The sequence below is a fragment of the Thermobia domestica genome, chromosome 8, assembly GCF_964235325.1.
Source record: "Thermobia domestica chromosome 8, izTheDome1.hap1.1, whole genome shotgun sequence".
In the NCBI taxonomy this organism is placed as follows: domain Eukaryota; kingdom Metazoa; phylum Arthropoda; class Insecta; order Zygentoma; family Lepismatidae; genus Thermobia; species Thermobia domestica.
Genome location: NC_137461.1, coordinates 13,703,020 through 13,724,766, shown reverse-complemented (window position 1 = coordinate 13,724,766; position 21,747 = coordinate 13,703,020). Strand labels below are relative to the sequence as shown.

General features: G+C 33.5%; 2 protein-coding genes across 8 annotated transcripts in view; one reads left to right on the top strand and one right to left on the bottom strand.

Annotated features, from left to right (window-relative positions):
• Window positions 1-8,088, bottom strand: part of LOC145692688 (uncharacterized) — a 54,304-nt gene extending 46,216 nt beyond the window's left edge. Inside the window, exons 1-2 of one of the 3 annotated variants that reach the window (XM_081768075.1) lie at window positions 8,066-8,088; window positions 6,520-6,630 (exon numbers count right to left, since the gene is read on the bottom strand). The gene's annotated coding sequence lies outside the window, so the exon portion shown is untranslated. Of the gene's footprint in view, window positions 1-6,519; window positions 6,631-7,305; window positions 7,462-7,516; window positions 7,659-8,065 lie in introns of those variants that run through there. The other 2 variants (XM_081768074.1, XM_081768072.1) reach the window with 2 other exon arrangements.
• The window catches only part of LOC145692689 (uncharacterized), a 55,920-nt gene continuing 41,971 nt past the window's right edge, over window positions 7,799-21,747 (top strand). Inside the window, exons 1-2 of one of the 5 annotated variants that reach the window (XM_081768078.1) lie at window positions 7,799-7,817; window positions 21,448-21,547. In XM_081768078.1, coding sequence (XP_081624204.1) covers window positions 21,469-21,547 — 79 coding nt within the window. In that variant the 5' untranslated portion in view covers window positions 7,799-7,817; window positions 21,448-21,468. Of the gene's footprint in view, window positions 7,818-8,167; window positions 8,187-8,623; window positions 8,643-16,755; window positions 16,976-21,447; window positions 21,548-21,747 lie in introns of those variants that run through there. The other 4 variants (XM_081768080.1, XM_081768079.1, XM_081768077.1 and 1 more) reach the window with 4 other exon arrangements.

Sequence of the window (21,747 nt, the reverse complement as noted above, 5' to 3'; positions counted from 1 at the left end):
TGGTAAATGAGATATAATTTTTAAAGTATATTCTTAAAATTAGAAAATTTGTATAATCCTTTCAATAAATGCTTTTAGTTATCAAATTTAAATTTCAATTTTTTAACACACTTTGAGACTTTGATGCTTGTAATTATATTTTAACTGAATATAATGAATATAATTTTAATATATTATTCTGAATATAATTTTCTGAATTATACTGAATATAATTTTAACTGAATATATCTTGTAATTATATATTTTAGAAATGAGAGAATTTGTGTAATACATATTTCAATTTTTTCAATACTTATATGTCTGACACTTCTATTATATATTTGAGCTGCTGGTGAACCCCATAAACGCTCGTAGATTTTGCTAAAATTTTGCACGAAGTATAAACTCATGAAATGGAACAAAACTCTCCTAGGGGAAAGAATCCCCGGTTAAATTTTCAACATTGTGCGGGTTTGATGCACCCTAATGTATATATATATATATATATATATATATATATATATATATATATATATATATATATATATATATTGCATTATTGGATAACGAAACTCAAGTCTGACTTTTATGTTCTTATTTATGGAATATGTTTTCCACAAATCTTTGACATTAGAGATTAAAACCGAGAAACGTAGAATATAACACGAACGTTCATTTATATTAATAATTTTAGTAATAAAAATAACAACTCAAATTATTTTGAAAGTATTCAATAATTTACGTTAACACAAACATAACATAGAACTAATAACACTCAGTCAGATAGGTTTATAGTATAAATAAAATAGTGTCTCCAGGAATTTGGAAGTTAACGTTGTATAATACATCTACAACACAAATTTGTTTACATCGGGATACTAATATCACATTTCTCTCTCGCTATGTTTTTAGTATTGGATGGTACTACTTTTTGATATACAATTTTAGAATAATTATCGGAACAGAGTAGAAACGTATCTAATGTAGTGCTTACTCTTAATTCTAATGAATGATTTCGGCATATTTAGTTTACACAATAATTAAGTATGCCATGTTAATGTTGATTCTCTACGAGAAATCGCATTTGCAAGAATACACGAAACTATATCTACTCATGCGCATGAAATCTAGCGTGAATACTGTAGTTCACGATTTCTCGCACTTAATATAATTATTGCCTCCGTCTTTGACTAATGTTTATATGTGTGCGAAAGCATTCTCAGTATGACACTCTGTTAAACATGTTAAAAAATAATGAAATATTAAGAAAACTATAAATACACGTACAATAGATTGTTTGAATCTATATTGGCAATCCTCCTTTCGAGGGATTTTTAAATATTAGCTGGAATGTAAACAATTTCATGTAAAGAAGCTGGGCAACGCACGTAATATCTTAAAATGTTAATTTTGTTCATGTGAGCCAAGTATCTTTATTATATGCTATACATATATCTTCTCCTGAAATCAAGATTTTGTATGCGAGTGAAGAAACAAAGTGAAAACTCCTTCTCAGAGGCCCAAAGGGAACCGCTAGGGCAAGAAAACTCAACATTTTTAATAAAATGGGACAATCATTCAACGTAATCTCCATTAGTAAGTAAGAATAGTGAAAGATAACACACTCATACAGGATTTTCAAATACCTTCGATTCACAATAGTTTTCTTTTCATCCTCTTTATTCTCTTTACTTTCTGACATTTCTTATTATAAAAGAAGATTGCCAATAGGACATTAATACCCAGAAGACGAAAATATCGTTACACAAAATAAAATGATGCAGAGAATGAACTATTGTACAAATATGTGAAACACATTAGCTATTATTAAATAAAGGTAATGATAACACAATTTCCTATTGAAATAGGTTAGTAATTTTATCAGAAGTTTCAAATCGATGGGGCGCACTGATATAAAACATTGCACTAGGGTTACACAAATGTACACAATAGAAGCCTCAGAATTGCGAGTAGTAATGATTATTTGAAAGGTACTAGACAAAAACCTCTCCAGCTACCCCAGAAAATTTACACAGGCCTCTCGCTCCTCATATTATCTTCCTCCTGAAATTGTAATGAATAGCGGAAACGGATTGGCGAAAGAATTCGTGTTAACTAAAACGGAATAAATACACAGCAGACAGTTCTTTACGGATTTGTGCATTGTACATATTGGAAAAGGAGTTTCCGTTACAACATGAGTTCACACGAACCAATAACTATCACCATCTTAAGGTGAGAAATTCTCTGAGTGTAGGAAATAACAGGCAAAGTCTATTATTTCAAGTTTCACTTGCGACAATAGTGCATATGCTCCTACAATTCTAGAAGACCAATACATTTTTTGGAACGAGATCAATGTGCAAAATAGATTACATAACCATCTCTAAAATTACTTTACTAACACTACAATTTATTGTAGCATTTTGTCTTTTTGACGAATCGAATGACTTACGTCCATCGTTACATAATTGAACTCTGTGTAATATCTTGCAAAAGTATCCGCAAAAAAACAGAATAACTCTGAACAAACTTAAAAGACTAAGGTATATATATATAAGCTCATGCTTATATCATACACTTTAGTTTAAGTTCACAAAGGACGGATCTTACTTTTCCTGATTTTCCCCTTGTTCTTGTGAAATCTCTCCCACCGATTACAACATACTTGGAAATTTTGATTACTTTTTGTCTAGGAAGAATGACGAACGTGATATTGTAGTCTGCAATTACTTGACATTTCATACTGACTTACATCAGTTGGATAATTCAGTCGTATAGTAGTATTTTAATAAGATATCTGCTTAACACTATCCTTGTTAAATTGACTAAGTACGTTTTGCGCGTTAACACTTTCTTGTGAACATGATAACGTAACACGTGAACAAATTCATTATTTGCCACCGCGAGTCAAACCGGGGACCGTGTGCTTTAGTCGCTTGGTCTCAATGATAAACATGAGATTGTTCGTATCTGTTTGGTTAGGAATATTGGAATACACAAATCTTTAATTTTGTGTATATAGAGACAATACGCAACACCACATAACTTGGTCAGTTGTTGATGTGGGTATATCCAACATACTACCTGGTTGTGGCAGTTTAGTTACACCGTGAACTTGCGTAAGGACAGAGTGACCATTAGACCTCACATAAGGGCCTGTATGCTGTACGAGTTCAAAATTGGGTTAAATGCCCCTGCCAACTCGGAAGATATGCCAGACACTTGATGAGCCCTGAGACCTCTGAGACCCTGTCGTGAGTAAGCAGACAGTGCAGCGGTAGTTTAATAAGTGTAGGAAAGGTGACGAAACACTCGAAGACCAACACATGTACAAATTTAAGATCATCAGGCAGCATTGCCAGGCATCAAACTGTGGCCAGACATATGAGAAAGTGTGTCCACAATCCAGTGTGAGTGGAGAAACCATAAGGCAGCATCTCCATTAACTTTGGAAGAACTACAAGTTGGGTCGATGAGTCCCATATGATTTAACTTCGAGCCAGAACACAACGCGAGCAAACCCCTGTAATTTTTGCTGACTCGTCTGAGGAAGGGATATTTCTGGCATTTCTGTCAGGGTGTTGACATGCGATAAGAAGTGGGTCCTGTAGACGTTCCAGGCGCCGTCAAAATGGGTTAGGATTCCTTGAAACGGTTCCAAATCAGCCGAAACCAGCACTGCACCAGAAGAAGTTCCTCCTGTGTGTTTAGTGGACTGGTCGTGAGATCGTGCAACTACCACCAGCTGGTCAGCGGATCAATGCAACTGTGTACTGTCAGCAGTTGAGCAGTGTTCAAGAAAAATCAAAAACTGTGGAGCCAGCACTTCTGAATCGCAACGGGATCCTCCTATTACAGGAAAACTCTAAGCCAAAGGTTAGGATGAACCGGAACACCATTCTACGCCTTGGATGGGAAACACCATTGCATCCACCATACACCACGGACATTGCACTGTCCGACTATCACCTTTTCCATTCCTTAGACAATCACCTTAAAGGACGCCAGTTCAAATCTCTAGTAGAGGTGGAAAATATACTTAATGCCTTCCTAGCTTCACGCTCCACCAGAGTCTACTGCGATGGTATCTATGGCCTTCCAGAACGTTGGCAGAAGGCCGATAATGCTAATTGAGACTATTTTTGAGACTAGGTGCATGTTGAGTGACATATAAATATTAGGAGATGGTGGGTGAAAGTACGTTTGAACTTTATTGGTTACCATTTTGTTTGCCATTCTTAGTTTGATGAAGGTAATCTTTTCTATTTCGTTCGTGTGTAAGATTACAACGTGTCTCTTCATCACTTTCTCTCTTTTGCTTGTTAACTGAGTTTGGTATAAGCCACTGTTCTCAGCAGCAAATGAAGGAATTGAGTGAGCAAGTATACAATAATTATTAGTGGTTGATAAGATATAGTCAATTGAGTGTATTTTGTGTTGGCTTGCATATGTATTATTCTTAAAAAATAGGCATATTTTTTATTTAAAATTCTTTCATCTCAAACTACAAATCACTCAAGTTTTGTAAAGAAGAGAGGAAAGGTACATTAAATGAGAAAAGTCGTAACCTACAGTATAGACGGCTTTTTAATGCTTACCGCTGTGATTAACTGAACAACGAACAGTTCTTGAAAAAAATCTAATTGAAATTCATGTTACTATATAATATTTTCTGTATTGGTCCAGTTAAGTTAAAAATGATGATTAAATACGTATAATGTATGACTGTCTCAATATCTTAACAGCATCACCATTAACTTGCTGAAAATCAAAGTTCAGATTCTTGATCGCTTAGGCTACATATGAAACTGAAATCTGAAATTGCATTGTTTCTCGTACACTTTATATTTTTCTAGTGGAAACACGGAATGTGTAAAAGGGGTGTTCTCGCTTAGCGTATCCAATTTAAAATGTGTAAATTTATTATAATAGGTGCTAGTAATCAAACTATCATACGAAATTATAATATCCATGAGAGGACCATAAGTTTTTTAAATGATTTAAAAGAGTAGCATGTGAAGTTTGTGTTTTACTATTGTCAGAAATCAAGATTTTGACTGGAACTAATAGATGTTTGTGATAAATATTTACTCATATATATCTAATATTTGGTCCTAGTAGCTACTCACCGCTGTATTCACGAATAAAAGTAAACATTTTTGGGAATATAACTTCACTATGATGTCTGTATCTATGTTATACAATTAAATGTTCAGCTGCTCATGTGGCCTGTAAGTGCGTTTAAGGTACACTCATGTCCAAAATGATTGTCCCATATCTATAACTGTCTTTGTGTAAGAATGTAATTTGATAATGATTTTGTAGGGCACTTTTAATACTGTTAATATGTGTATAATCTGGAAATGTATACTTGTGGTACATTTTATAGAAGAAGAATTATAAATACGAAAATTAGAATTACTAAAACAAATTGTTGCTACTTGCAAAAGCAAGATTTATTTTCGTTTTATTTCCTTATTCACTGCTTTTTTGATATTAAAGTTTCCATATACATGTCTTTGCCGATTATACACATACTAACATTATAAGAAATACCGGGCGAAGTCATTGTCAAATTATATTCCTACAATAACCTACTTATAGACATACGACAATAATTTTGGACATGAGTGTACATATTTTACTGGGTTTATTTCTGGTACGAGAGCACCATAAATTCAATTTCAGAATAATTTAATTTTACTAGTAATCCATATCCTTTATTCTAATGAGTATACTCATGATGTGTTAAAATACACATATTATTTTTTTACTGGCAGTTCAAAAATTAGTCTTCCTGAAATTGATACACTGGAAACGGAGACAATCAAGTTTTAGTGTATACTTAAATTACTTTAGTAATATCGAGCTCCATGTAATATAAAATTTAATAGCAGTGATCGTTTCAAATAAATAGTTAATTATTGCATCTGAGTTCTAAGGAAAATGAATATGGGGTTCAAAGTGGAATACATAAACAAATTTTAATTGCTCTTTCATGGAACAAATAAATGGGAATTTAATGAAGGATCAAAAAATGTAAAAGTCTGAGTGTTGATTTGATTTTCAAAAAAAAAATATGTTGATGCGATCAACTGATATGTTTGCCACCAATATTATTAACATATTCTTTATTTACTGAGGCAGAATTGAAAATCATAAACCTTCCTCCAAGCAGGCTCAGTAATCAGACATCTGCCATTATGCACCTCGGATATATAGCGGAAAACTGGAGGTTCTAGAAAATGCGAGTGAAACACGCTCATGAAGGTACACTTAAATGTTATCTATCGTTACATAACTTCAGAAACTGAGATATTACTCATCATTACATTGACATGAAACCTCATTTCGTGATCCCAAAGCAAGAAAAAACATTTCAAATTAACAACAGGGAAAATATAAAGGTTCTTAAGTATTTATAACTCCCATTTCAAAAAATACATAGATATGGCTAATATATAAAGGTACTACAAGATTTTGTCAAAAATAAAAAAAGAACAGCATGAGAATTTAATGTTATTTAAGCCATCATACCTCTGTAAACCTTCAGTATGCTTCAAGCTGTTGTATCTTTTATGGAAGTCTGTAATTCTTCACTTCTTGAAATTCCTTTTGAGACCAATAAGAGAATCCTTTGCACTTGGCCTTAGAAAATATAGAGTAATAGCAGTAAGTATCGAAACGAATATAGTAATTGTTCGATAATGTGATATAGTTTCACCTGTAATAATATAAAATTACTTGCAATGAATCTATTTTACAATATAGAATGCATTTACATATGTAACAAGATACTGACCATATTACTCTTGTGACAACAATTCGCCAATTTGTTCCTACACTTGAGAATACAATAATTGTTCACACGATCATCTCCTAAACGCGTTTTATATATAATAGTTATGACAAACTGAACTCTTTACTCCAATCATTTTTAAAAACTCTAATTTGAAGATAAAATAATTTTAAACGTAATAACGCTAGATTTGGTTACATGTTAGTTTATATATCGATTGCTTTAAACAATGCGGCAAACTACAAAAACGAAGTATCTTTTCTCGTTAGGACGCATTATTTGAACTCAAGTAAAGACTGCAGAAACAGACCTCATCATTGGTTATTAAATTCGAAATAACAAAAAACATCACAACGTTTCCTTTCCTGTAATATTTGAGCAAATGTAGGACATTCTTTCATTCGTTAGAAAAGATCGAAAATGTAATACGATATAAGATATACGATGTATACGATGTAATACTATATCTTGTTAAACTTTTAATCGATGTTTCTCTTTAGTAAACTATGATATATCATACTTACATAAAACCTTTATTAATGTATGTTTTTGTATAGATGTTTGTAGACATATTTTATCTAAATATTAACTTCTTTCAAATATAAGGGATTTACCAAATTGCATGATTTAGATACATATAAACGGAATAGAAACTAACAATACAATAGCAAATTTGTAATGCTAAACGATTAATAAACATGTATTAAAAAGAAGAAACGTTGCTTTGTTAATTACCTAATTGTTTAACTTTTATATTTTTATCAGAAGTTTTGGTATTTGTTTTCAGTTTAAAACCGCACATACACATTCAAAAATCATCATATACAAAATTTTAATAACATATGACTTTTGTTATGAAAATGTATTTTAAATAATAAATCTTATTTAAAGAAGTAATAGATTCTAAACAGTTTATACATTGCTTGGAAAGCAACCTCAAAACAATTACTAGTATTCTTTGTTATTCTTATGTACTGATAAAACATACATCATTTACATGCAACTGATACGTGGGTGATGGTGACAAGTTTATAAAGTAACTATATTATAATCTTATATAAAAACGTTTTCATTATATTTGCATAACAATTTGCTTCACTTATGTTATCGTTAAGCACAAATATCATTTTTTGTATACTGAGTATATAAATATATTTAGTCTGGTCCTTATTTTTAAATGTATAAATGTTTACATATAGAGATTGTATTTTCTATTTGCACAACAATTATGGATCACATTATCAGCCTGTGTTATTAGTACGTAATGTATGTTATTTACTATACCTTTTGATAGCATGCATGCGTATATACTTAGAGACAGACACATACGCAAATAGAACGTGAAGCAGAAACATCTGATGGCTTTGTGATTGGAATAAGTAGCACTTTCGAAAAAATAATAAGTGTACACTTTGTCATTTTTATTAATACCATATAGTAGTTTTACAGACCAATGTGTTGCAAATGTCTACACTTTTCATTTTATGATTTCTAAATTTCTAAAGAATCTCTCAATTTAGTCATGACATCACGAAGCATGTTTGTTGTCAGCGTCTGAACTTAACGTTAAATAGGAACCTTCGCCTTGAGAAACATGGCATTAAAGTTGGCAGGAATAGCGAGACACAGACGTGGTGACTACACGTTATTTATTATTCAGTTTAGCAATCTTTGAGTTGTAGATCCAAACATTGTGCTTTCACTGCGAAAACAATATTTTAAAACAATGGTTCAGTGGTGTTTACACAGATAATATTCCATTGTAACTGTCGAGAAACATCTAGCAACTAAATTGTGCTTCAGTTGACAACTTAAATCAATCAAAACAACAATACGAAAATAAAAGGAAAGAACATAATCTGTAAGAACACCAGAAATCACTAGTCAATCTGTTAGAGCTAATCCTTGCAGTTCAATTTGCTTGTTTTCTATTATTTTTGCAATTGCAGACACAACTAACGACTTGCTCTTCACTTTGATTTGCGTTTCACTTGTAAAAGCTAATTCTCACACAGGAGTCCTAATTCTAATGTCAGGCACATCCTTTATGGAAAACTCATTAGAAACTATGACTGATAATTCTGAATCATAATATAAAAATCCAATTTTTATCTCTTGTAATATATTGTCATACTCAATAAATTACTAACTTTTATATAATCTGAACTTCGTAACGTGAAAACAAAATGCAACGTTTTCAGTGGTTATGAACGAATAATATAAACAGAAGAATATTGTATGTATATTCCAATCTAATATTTGTAAAGATGAATGAGATTGACATTATACGTTTGCTCCAGTAATTCAATGATCAATTTAATATTTCTGGATATGTTATTTTTGCTATCGCAAGATCTGGTAACGTTAATATTTCGATTTAATAATATTGGATGAATATATAATATTCCCAATGTTTTGGTTAAGAACGAGTGTTCTTCTGCAGACAATACTCAGAAATTTTCATATATGTATTTGTCTATTACAAATAATATTTATACGAGGGTCACTCGGAAAGTAAAGAACGTTTTGCGCTAGCGCGTGCGCGTGTTCCCACACCCCCGCTGCCGCTTGGTTATTGACCTGGGCATGCTTTAGCCTCAGTCTGGCACCAGCTGCTATCCGCTACGGTCCGTTAACGGTCGTCCGTCCGTTATCCGTCTGTGCGACTGTAAAATGTGCGGTACAATTACTGATCAAACCAAGTGTGAGGTTCGTAGTGTGATAAGATTTTTGAATGCAAGAAAAGTGCGTCCGATAGAAATTTATAGACAAATCACTGAGATGTATGGAAATGTAATGAATGAAGCATCAGTTCGTAAGTTGTGCATTATGTTTAATGACGGACGGACGAATGTGCACGATGAGGAACGCTCGGGCCGGACGCCTTCTGTTGTGACTGACGAACTCAAAGGAAGAATTGATGGGCTGCACGAATTCTTTCCTGAAATTTCAAGAACTTTGTTGTACGAAATTGTCAGTGGTGAACTTGGTTACAAAAAAATTAGTGCAAGGTGGGTGCCTCGACTGTTATCGGAGGAACACAAAACCAAGCGAATGGGAGCCGCATTGACTTTTCTCAGCCGTTACCATAAGGATGGCGATGAACTTTTAAATCGTATTGTTACTGGAAATGAGACGTGGATTTCGTACATCACTCCAGAAACAAAGCGCCAATCCATGGAATGGCACCATTCAAATTCTCCGAAAAAGCCGAAAAAAGCCAAACAAATTTTAGCACCAGAAAGGTTATGGCTACTGTCTTTTGGGATCGTAAGAGTGTTTTGCTCGTTGACTACATGCAGAGAGGTGAGACCATAAATGCAGCTGCCTACTGTCAGACGTTACGTCGACTTCGCCGAGCGATTCAAAACAAAAGGCGCGGATTGCTGACCAGCGGCGTCATCCTACTCCACGACAATGCCCGTCCTCACTCCGCGGCATTGACGAGGGACTTGCTTCAGCAGTTTAAGTGGGAAGTTTGGGAGCATCCACCCTATAGTCCAGACTTAGCCCCCAGTGACTTCCACCTATTCCCAAAGTTGAAAGACTTTTTGGGTGGAAGCCACTACGGCAGTGATGATGAATTTAAGGAAGCTGTTAGTGATTGGTTCAACAGTTTGGCGGCAACTGTGTATACCGAAGGCATAGAAAAACTTGTACCACGGTATGGAAAATGTTTAAATTTACACGGCGACTATGTCGAAAAGTAACTTAAGTATCACATAGTATGTAACACAAATTTCGGCTTTGTATATCAGTTATTAAAGTGTTTATACAAAAACGTTCTTTACTTTCCGAATGACCCTTATATATACCCAGAAGTACAGTTCAGTTCCCATAATTATGTTTAACGACTTTTACAGAAGATAAACATCTATTAAGCTTATGAGTTTTTCTCCACGTACATAGTGTTACTTATTTGATTTATAACTTATTACTTATCAGATTATTAGGTAGAAGTTTTAGGTTTACTTATGCGTTTTAAACTTAATTTTCCTTATATTAATGCAATCACATAACTTAACAAAATGATCAACACTAACCACGTTTCCCACTTTCCTTTATGTTCGTTCAAATGTTTACATATTTGTGTCACAGAAACATTTTTCTAGTTTCTATATGACTTTCATTTTGCAAATAAGGCAAGGTTTGCTTAATTGTTTTCATCGAATATTCACTCTGGGAGAATATTGTTGTCAAATTGTAAACACTCGTGCACTCGCAATTTTCATTATATGGACCGCATTTAATTAGAAAGTAAATGGTTATCACCTTGCCATTCTATCCCCAAGAATCACAAACTTTGCACGTTTAGTTGAGGAGTACAGCAGTGTGATGAGAAGAATGCATTAGAATATTTGCTACATAGAGAGAGAAACAAAAGAGATTTAGGAAATTTTAGTACTGGAATGAATCTTTGTACAACACATCGTGTGACTTTAAGTGTATAAGGGATAAATGGGAAGATATCTAACAAATACGTAAAATAAACTAATTAACATACAATTTAGGTGTAGAGAGATGAATTGAAATCGCACCGAGATAGTGTAATTGTTGTAACTCTAAAATAGCAAATACATTGATATCTCTAGAACGTTTTTCGTACCTAATAAAAACAAGTTTCTCTTTCACTTTTTAATTTTATCTATGCATAACATATTGAATTCAATGTTTACTTTTCGACACAACTACTCAATTTTTGGTACGCGATATATACTTTAGAAACACATAGGAAACTATCCAACCACCTTACTGAATTATATGGAGTACAGATAAGACAACATTTCTGATAGTATCTTTACTCCCATGGCGTACTTTGAACATTCTCCAAGAGACGAAATATTTAGCCAGAGCTTGAGAAGGAGGAACTATTGACAAATACGCACATGATAAAGAGAAACATAACAAAAATTATAATTTTTGTTTCAAATAGAAATCTCTGTTTTGTCGTTAGAGAAAAAAATATGTTCCAAGAGAAGAGGGTTCCCAATTATCTCTCAATAGAGTCCCAATTATCTTTCAATTACTATCCACGAGAGTAACTCCCAAGGCATTTAATTTATTGAAGTTGGAAGTATCTTCAAGATACATAAAACGGTTTTCTGTGAATAGGGCACTGCAGATTCAACGATACGTTGTACGTGTTGGTTTATTTTCATGCTGCCAGTATGATGCAAAATATTGATGGAGAAGCATTGCATTATGGTTCGCCGTAATATCAATACACAGTGTATTGGATTCTATGCTGAATTTCACAGTAACAAGTTTCATTTCTTTACGTCAATTTTACCAAAAGATGTTTCGATGAAAATTTAGCAGGTTAAGCTAAAACAAATTATGGGGTACAGTAAATAGTGAGATACAGAAATGGGAAGCCAGTCACAACGGCATTGACTATAATATCAAGAAACTGGAACTCACAGATTCATTTTCTTCGTTCATAGAATGGACAACACCTGACTCAAATTTTACACCTTCCCTTACAAATAACAAAATATGACTTAATTATTGAACAGTGTAGTACATCAAAAATTACATTCAAGAAATTGTTGAAATATCTATTACAAGATTGCAAAATGGGTTGGTGTTAAAACAGTCCAAGTATTCCTACTGAAGGAGTTAAAAATAACTATGTGCAGACGAACATTAAAATGACAATTTATGATTTCTCGTACTCAGATCTATATCAACTTATAAACGAATTATGTTTTTTCAGGATATTCTTCAGTGTTTGATCTGTTTTTATTATAACCCTATTAACGAAATGGTTCCTCTTATTTCAACTATAATATTTCTTAGGTTGAATTATGGAATGTCCAAAGTGAAGTTACACCACAACTAGCATTTCCTAGACGGAAATATATATTTAAATGGAAGTGGTCGAATGCTACCTAATTTTAGAAAAGTATATATTTCTTCATTGAAAGTTTCATGAATTGACGTTCTATTTGAAGTTTCTATATTAGCTTAATCTTCACTTATGAGTATATAATTTCTTTCAGAAGCAGTTCGTACAAATAATCATTTAGAAAATAATAATAAATATTTTAAAACTTATAGTCGAGTCAATATATACATTAACCCGGAAAACATCATAACAAGCTGAAATTTTGCACATACCTTTCGGAAGGTGCGTATAACAACATACTATATGTCCTGCAATATCCGGTAACGTGTGTGGTCTACATATTTAAAAATGGCGGAGAACGTGTGGTTTTTCAACGTAATGACTGATTCTGACATTAACAATTATAAGTCACATTGTATTTGCACTAGTGGTGTTACTTTTAGTTCATTCGAATAACAAAATACTTAATGGTTACAGACACTTACCAGTTTGCTACACACATGAGGGAAGTTATGGAGGATTTTTTAAAAAAAAATATCTTAATTTTTCTTCTTCTGATTCCTTTTTCTTAATCAGTTAACAATCTCTTCCTCTGAGAGAAGCAATTATTCTTACATTATATACACCATAATAGACACAATATAATATCTAAGTTTCATTCAAATTATAGTGATGGAATCGGAATAACAAATAAAACTTCGTTAAGTACTGCTGCTTGACTAACCATAGTGCGAATAAGGCATTCTCTCAAGCTACATTCCCCAACTGTTATGTTTACTTCTTCAATGCAAGTTGTCACATCTCCACAGACGTTCCTTGTGAATCTCAAAGCAAATCTAGATTTGTTGTAATACTCTTTATTCATCTCATGGCTGCTAGCACCAGTGTTCTTCAAGCCTTTGGAAATGCACATACCGAGATTTGCATAGAGCAATTGAACTCTCTCACAAACAGTATCAGTTTTTGGGAAATATATTGATCTGGTTATAGTTTTGGCCTCATTAGGAAGTGGGGAAATATAAAAGCAATCATGAAAGTTCTGTCGCTTTTTGTGGAGGTTTGTGTTCACTTGGTCTTCATACCCTGGGTTGAATGCAAATACAGATAAGGCGAAATTAAGTTCTTGGTGTGGGTATGTCCAACATAATACCTGGTTCATATCTGATCCAACATAATGGAAGTTCAGTTAAAAATTGAACTTGCGTATGTACAGAGTGAACATGGGACCTCCATGAGCGTCAGAAGGGCGCATATGCTGTTTGAGTTGATACCGGGCTCAAATGCCGCTGCACCTAGGTGGAAGATATCCCGGGTCTTTGGTGAGCGTGTCGTGACATCCCGAACCGCGCAGCGGTGGTTTAACAAGTTTAAGGACAGTGACGAAACACTCAAAGACACACAACGTGCTGGAATATCAACACGTATACAAACTGATATTCAGGCTACAATTGAGGCGAACAGTGGCCATATATGGGAGAAACTGAGACTACAATTCAGTATGAGTGGAGAGCACGTTCAGCACAACCGCCATTAACTTCAGATGCACTACAAGTTCAGTATATGGTTCCCAAATGATTTTAGTCCTGGCCAGAAGGCAACACGATATATATATATATATATATGTGTGTGTGTATGTGTGTGTGTGTTTCTTTGCTGTCTAGTCTGAAGAAGGAGCCATTTCTGGACAGGTGTTGACATGTTATGAGAAGTGAGTTCTCTTTGGAGCTCCACGGCGTCGTCATCATTAGTTAGTATCTCATGAACCGGTTCTGAAAGAGCCGAAATCAACACCGCATCAGAATTAGGTCTTATTGAGGGTTTGGCGGATTGCTTGTGGCATCGTGTTTCGGGAACTACTATCAGCTGATCAGAGCATCAATGCAACTGTGTACTGTCAGTAGTTGAGCCGTGATCAAGAAAAGCTCTAACCTCTGGAGGCAGCACTTCTGAATCGCAAAGGGGTCTTCCTCTTGCAGGACAACACTTAGTCTCACGTGGCTAGGATGACGCGGGACACCATGCTATGCATTAGATTGTAAACACTATTGCATCCATCACACTACCTGGACATTTCACGGTCAGATTTTTACTTCTTCTATTCCTTGAACAATCACTTTAGAGGACTCCATTTCAAACACCAAGTAGAGGTGGAAAATGCACTTGATACCTTCTTTGCTTCTCGACTCACCTAGTTCTATCCAAGCGATTTAATCCATGGCCTTCCATGACGTTGGCAGAAGGTCATCAATGCTGTTGGGGACAGTTTTTGATCTTTCATGTACGTCTTAGGGGACATATCGATGTTCGAGGTGGTGAGTAAAAAGCGACAGAACTTCCTTGGTTACTTTTATATTTCCCCAGTTGCTAATGAGGCCAAAAATAGAAGCAGATCGATATCTTCCCCAATAATTGATACTGGATGTGGCTGTTTGACAGAGAGTTCTATTATTCTACGCAAATCTCTGTAGGTGCAACTTCAGAAGCTTGAAAAACACTGCTGATAGCAGCCATGAGATGATTAAAAAGTTATACAATAAATATAAATTGTCTTTCAGATTGACAAGGAACTTCTCTGGAGATGTGACAACAAGCGTTGAATAAAGCATAAAAGTTGGGGAATGTACCTTGAGATAATGCCTTATTCGCTGTAAGCGTAGTCAAGGAGTAATACTTACCGAAGTTTTATTTGTTATTCCGATTCTGTCACTATGATTTGAATGAATCTTGGATGATATATTGTGTATATTACGGAGTATTTAATGTAAGTTTAGTTGCAACTGTCAGAGGATGAGATTGTTAACTGATTAAGAAAAAGAAATCTGAAGAAGAAATGTAAAAGGAGAAAAGTTAAAGAAATATTCTCCGTAACTTCCCTCATGTCTGGAGTAAACTGGTGAGTGTCTGTAGCTGTAGTCCATTATTATTCGAATGAACTTAAAGTAACGTCAATAGTGCAAATATAATGTCAGTTATAACTATTAAAGAGAGAATCAGTCATTACGTTGAAAAATCACATTTTGTCCGCCATTTTGCAATATGTTGGCCAAACCCGTCACTGGATATTTCAGGAATTTTAATATGTTGTTATATGCGTCTTCTCAAAGGTATGTACAAAGTTATAGGTTGTTATGATTTTTTTCTAAGTCAATGTGAAAGAAAACTTATCGAAAGAAGGGAAAGTTCGTGGATTTTTGAAAGGAAATCCCTCCGTTACTTCCTGTAAATGAAGTAAACTGGTAAATGTGATGTATGCTCTGTAAGAATGGTCCTTTGTTATTCGAATGAAGTAAAAATAACAAGAATAATGCAAATATAACGTGAGTTATAGCTATTAAAGTGAGAATCAATTATTACGTTGAAAAAAAACATACTTCGTCTGCCATTTTCCAATATGGCGGCCAAACCCTTCACCAGAGTTTTCCGCACGTCTAGTATGTTGTTGTGTATACCTTTGCAAAGGTATGTACAAAATTTCAGCTTGTTATGTTTTTTTCTGGGTTAATATATAAGAAAACTAAGAGGGAGAAGAGAAATTCTGGGGATATTTAAAAGAAATCCCTCCGATACTTCCCGCATGTGGAGTAAATTGGTGTCATACGTGGTCTATAATCGTAGTCCTCTGCTATTTGAATGAAGTAAAAATAACATCAATAGTGAAAATACAATGTGAGGTATAGCTATTAAAGTGAGAATCAGTCATTGTATTGAAAAAAACACACTTTGTTGGCCATTTACCAATATGACGGCCAGACCCGTCAGCGGATTTTTCAGGACTTTTAGTATGTTGTTATTTACACCTTAACAAAGGTATGTGCAAAATTTCAGCCTATTATGAGTTTTTCCGGATTTATGCTTTTTTGTCTAATTTTATTGGAGTATTAGCTCACTATTCATATTTTCAATCCCCACGTACAAATAAACTATGAAAATCGCTACTTGAAGTTTCAGTGTACTTCACATCACCTAAGTAACGTATATTTTTATGTTTCCACAGTTAGGAGTTTATTCAGTAATATAATATTCATTTGTTTGCAATTGACACACATGTTTTATTTAACATTGAAAATATTTAAACGTCGTGTTTACTGAGTGTACAGAATGCATTACATTCGACTGACTTTAGTATTGTTATCTAATCTGAAACATTTCACCTGCCGTGATACAAAATGAATATAAACGTGAATTGTTCGAGCAATTATTATTAAACACAGGAACTAGAAATATCATTAAGAAAAACATCAGTTATTTTGTCTCTTACACAATCTTTATAGGAATATAGTAAGTGAAATTCACAGTTTATTTATACGAATAACAGTTCTTTAATTTAGTAAATTTAATAAGATTCGGTAACTATTTTAAGTTTACTATTTTAGTTTAAGTTTTCAACTTTGTTGTAATTTAAATGCATGACAAAGATTGATTATCATACAAATCTATTTCAATACATATAATTTTAGATACATAACCGAATCATGATCCTTCAGTTTGCACATATTGATGCTACACTAAATAGCACGAATTTCAAAATTATATTTCTACAATCACTGCAGGGAAGTTGTATCTTGTCCTCATCTTTAAACCATTATATTTTACACTATACATAGTTCTTTCTTAAGAGGGTAATCAACTACCATAGCAAACATGGAAATAATTACTATATAGTAGAAATGAATAACACAAAACGAAGTGAAAAGCAATTATTGTTTGCTTTTACCCATAGCATTTCACTTAAATGTTAATGATCGCATCTACTATCATCTGAATAAAGAATTGAATATTAAATATATACAGGTATAACTGAGTTCTTGAACTGGCAATGAAAAACTAATACTTCAATGTATTTTATTCATGATGTATATTTGAAAATATATAGATTACTTCTTTTATAACCTACTAGTCTCCGTAATATAATGATTACTATTAAAATACACATAACTAGAGATGCAAGAGCTTGGAAAAAAACCGGCTTTTTTGAAAAAAACTCGGATTTTTCTGCTTCACTTTTCTGCTTGGGAAATTTTGGGCTTTTTTCAAAATTCTGCTTTAAATTGATAAATGAGATTTTGTTTCGCTTCTCTATAACACAAAAAGTCATTTAATTAGTGGTTGATGTCGATAATAATATAAAACATCGAAAATAAACCATGAATTTCGAAAAGATATTTCAAACAGTTTTACTTCTCAACATATTTACATTATGAATTCCAAAGGATTAACCAATGTATATAATAAGATTTTTTTTAACCTCCTGCATACAAAAGTAAGCTGGGTTGGCAAGAACCGTGGTTGTTTTTGAAAATGGCAAAACTCCGTTCATTTGGGGAAGTTTAAACTAGGTTTTTTTGGTTTAAACCAGGCTCTTTTGGGTTTAGATATTTTACTTTATGTATTTATATTACATATTGATAGAAATAAGTTTGTTTCACCTTGGTGTTATTATGCAACAGAGGGGTTGTGCTGGAAGAGGTCACATAAGCTTATATCTTAAATTGGGAAACTCCCGCCCTAGCCATCGGGAAAATCCCGTCATTACTCTAAATGTAAAACAATAACGGAAAAATCCTGTTATTGCTTTGCATGTAAAATTTAAAGGTCAACATATCATAATCGGTACGCTAAAACTGAGGTATTAAATTACAAAATTCTTTATAAAACAACAGGCATTCATATATGCAGAAATATACAATTTGGTTTCGTTTCGTATGTTCAGGCTTAACATCCTTACGTAATACCGAGGTTATCAAGAAGAAGACTTTCGCTTAAAGTGACATCCGAACCGCTACTTTGTTTACAAATGAAAGAAGGGTTGTGGTTCGACGGAGAATTGAACATGGGACACCTTGATTAAAAGGTGAAAAGGAAATAAAACTAATGCAGATGGTTTGATGTGGGGAAACGTCACCAGGAAGTTCACACGATCCGCATTTTTCGTTCTTTTTATTTCTTTGGTTTAAACCAGTTGTTTACTTAAAAAAAGAAAAAAAACAGCTGGTGTAAACCAGCCATACCTAAAAGTAAATACTTATTTTTAAAAAAATACACAAATAACTAGCAAAATTCTACTTCAAAGTATTCTATACTCTCTTTATGGAACAAAATAAAATTAAAATAAAACATAAGAAAAATACTTAGATTTATATGATACACTTAAAGGCTGCACATCTAGAGCCTTTGGTTTTGTATATTCTTGAAATTCTACACTTTTATATAAGCACCATCACGGTTTACTCAGTCCTCAGGTTTTCTGAATTTTTAACAAGAGGGATTCAACATATCAAGGGTGTGAGGCAAGAACATGGTAACCCACAATTTTACTATTTTAAGAAATTAGAGATTTTCTGCTGCACAATCCATTTTGAAAGTCGGAAAGCTAATTTTTCACATAAGACTACACATGAAGAATTAAACGAAGCGGTATGCGTTGCTGTCTATCTGGTGCTGCATAACTCAGCAATTGAAAATTTGTTAGTTATCATGTTCTTGGCTCACACCCTTCATATCATTATGGAACTCTCCCCACCCCACCACCACACAAAAAAAGGTCTCTACGGAATATATTTAAGTTAAGCTAAATACAACTGCACAACAAACATGACTGAGTGGAGCTTTTGCGCTTCTACCGGGAAGTCCGGGATTCAACTCAGCATTCGATTATTCTGACAAAGTTTTTCTTCATTCCATCTGTGAGGTAGAAGTAGTGCGTGTACTGTGAGTTGGCCGACTTCCTTTCTTATTGTTTTTAAATCGTTATTATTACTAATTACCAGCTTTGACGGTTTTGCGAAGGTTAGGGGGCGGTCTTTCAGACTTAAACCTGTTTCCCAAAATTACTTAATGTCTAAAACAAACGAAATATCTATTAGTCATGCCTTTACTCATAAATTTTAAGCTCCCGTCAAATAAAAATTACGAATGTTTAGAAAAACTAAACATTAGTAAGAAAAAAGACTCCCAAAATACTTTTCTAAGTCCGCCGCTGATTCTCAGTATAAAATGATCTTCAATGAGGTTGTATCAGGACGATTATCGCTAAATATATAAACGAAACGAAATATTAGTTATGCCTGTACTCATAAACTTCAAGCTGCTCCCAAATAAAATTAAGACATTTTAGAAAACGAAACAATCAGAGAAATCCCTCCGAAAGTACTTTTCTAAATCCGCTACTGATTGTATAAATTAGTATTCAATGTTGTATCCGGAAAATTATTGCTAAATCGTTGCTACAGCTACAGTATAACAGAAATGTAGAAGTACGGTTTGACGGATATATTGAAAAACGTACGCTTTGACGGATATATAGAAAAACGTAAGTTTAATTTTTGCGCTAGAAGCTAGAGTACTAAGCTCTTAGAAATGAAACACGGATGACAAACTGAAATGATCGCGAGAAGAGAGAAATGTCGATAACTCAAAAATTAAAATAAAGTTAAATAGCCTCTAAAATTGCCCTCAAATACTACATTCTTCACGTTAGCTTTAATTCGTAAAACATGTGCTCCATCCATCTAGCTGGTGAATTTTAGAGCGAAATATGGCATTTAGGTCATGGAATTCTTATCTAACTATAGAATATACTATAAGAAAGCTATTTAGATAAAAAAAATCATGAAAATGAAAAAAGCCAAAATTTCCAAAATTCTCGTTTTTTCCCCAAAAAAGCCGGCTTTTTATGTGAAACAAACCATCGATTCAAAAAGCCGGCTTTTTTGAATCTCTACACATAACAGTATCCCATCTGTACAGCATATTTTAATAAAAATGATACAAATAAGATAGTTGTTGTGAAATAAATAAATTTAACTAGTCAGTAAATTTAATTGTGTTTGAATAAGCAACAAGAAAATGAAAAAAGTCGCTGAAATCATTTTTAATAGGAAACTGTACTCAAACATTATTCTATGGTTTATTGGATGATTAATATTATCAATTACTATTAATATGATGACTATTATTAGTGACTGCGTTTTGCGCTATACCTTATTTTGCTATATCATAATATCGAAGGGAAAGACTTGTATAACATATGCGAAAACTAACCATATTTAATGAAAATGTCAGTCTCGTTCCACGCCAGCATACAATGTGCTAGGTCTAATCGACAATGAGTGATCATAAAGGAATAACACATCATTTCCTGTACTAATGCTCCAAATGTTGATGGTCTTTTTCATAATAGTCTCGATTACATGCAATGCATTTGTCCCAACGTTTTCGCCAGTCATCAAAGACATTCTGGAAGTCATTTTTGGATAGATCCTTCAAAATGGCCTCCTCAGCTTTCACTACTGTCCTTGAAGATGCAAAACGCCGACCTCGGGTTTGATAGTGAAAAGTTGAAAAAAGAAAGAAATCACAAGCGGATAAATCGGAGCTATATAGAGGATGGTGTACAAACACGTTGATCTTTGCAAGATAGTCAATAGAATGTCTGTACTATTCTTCGTGTGTCTCTTCCATGTTACCTTATACGAAATTGAAACTAGGTGTGCTTGAACGGCTGGCATAGTCTCATTTCTAACTTCATAGCTTTCGATCTATTTGTTATTTCTCCCAGTACACATACGTGTTTCGTTTTCTGTGCCTTGGTGTTGTATTCACCTTGTACACATTGATGATCAGTATTATTGATCATCTTATGCATATAACAAATATAAGAAAAACATTATAATCTCTTAGTTAATCAGCTTTACAAATAAATAATTATTTTTACTCATTTCCATTAGTCTGGAAGTGATAATATTATTTTAGTTCATATTATTACAAAAACCGATAGTTTAAGAATGACAATGTGTCTAAAGAGATACTCTTTTTTCAGTTATTGGAGGTACTGGCAGAAATGAGTATCATAGTCATCAAATACATAACCTTTATCTTTATATTCTTTGAATGGGAAATACACCAAACACGTGCTTCAGGTATGTTATATCATTTGATATTTGATTTTAATATTAATTTAAATTAAGCCGAAGAGCCAAAAAAACAATGACGGTCTTTAGTTTTGAAGAAAGTCGTTTGGATCTTGTGAGAATTGCAAAATACAGCGGAACAGCTCGCAAAACGGTGAGAGGGATACTAATTAGTCACTATTATGTTTTCCGTAGAACGAGGAAGGCTT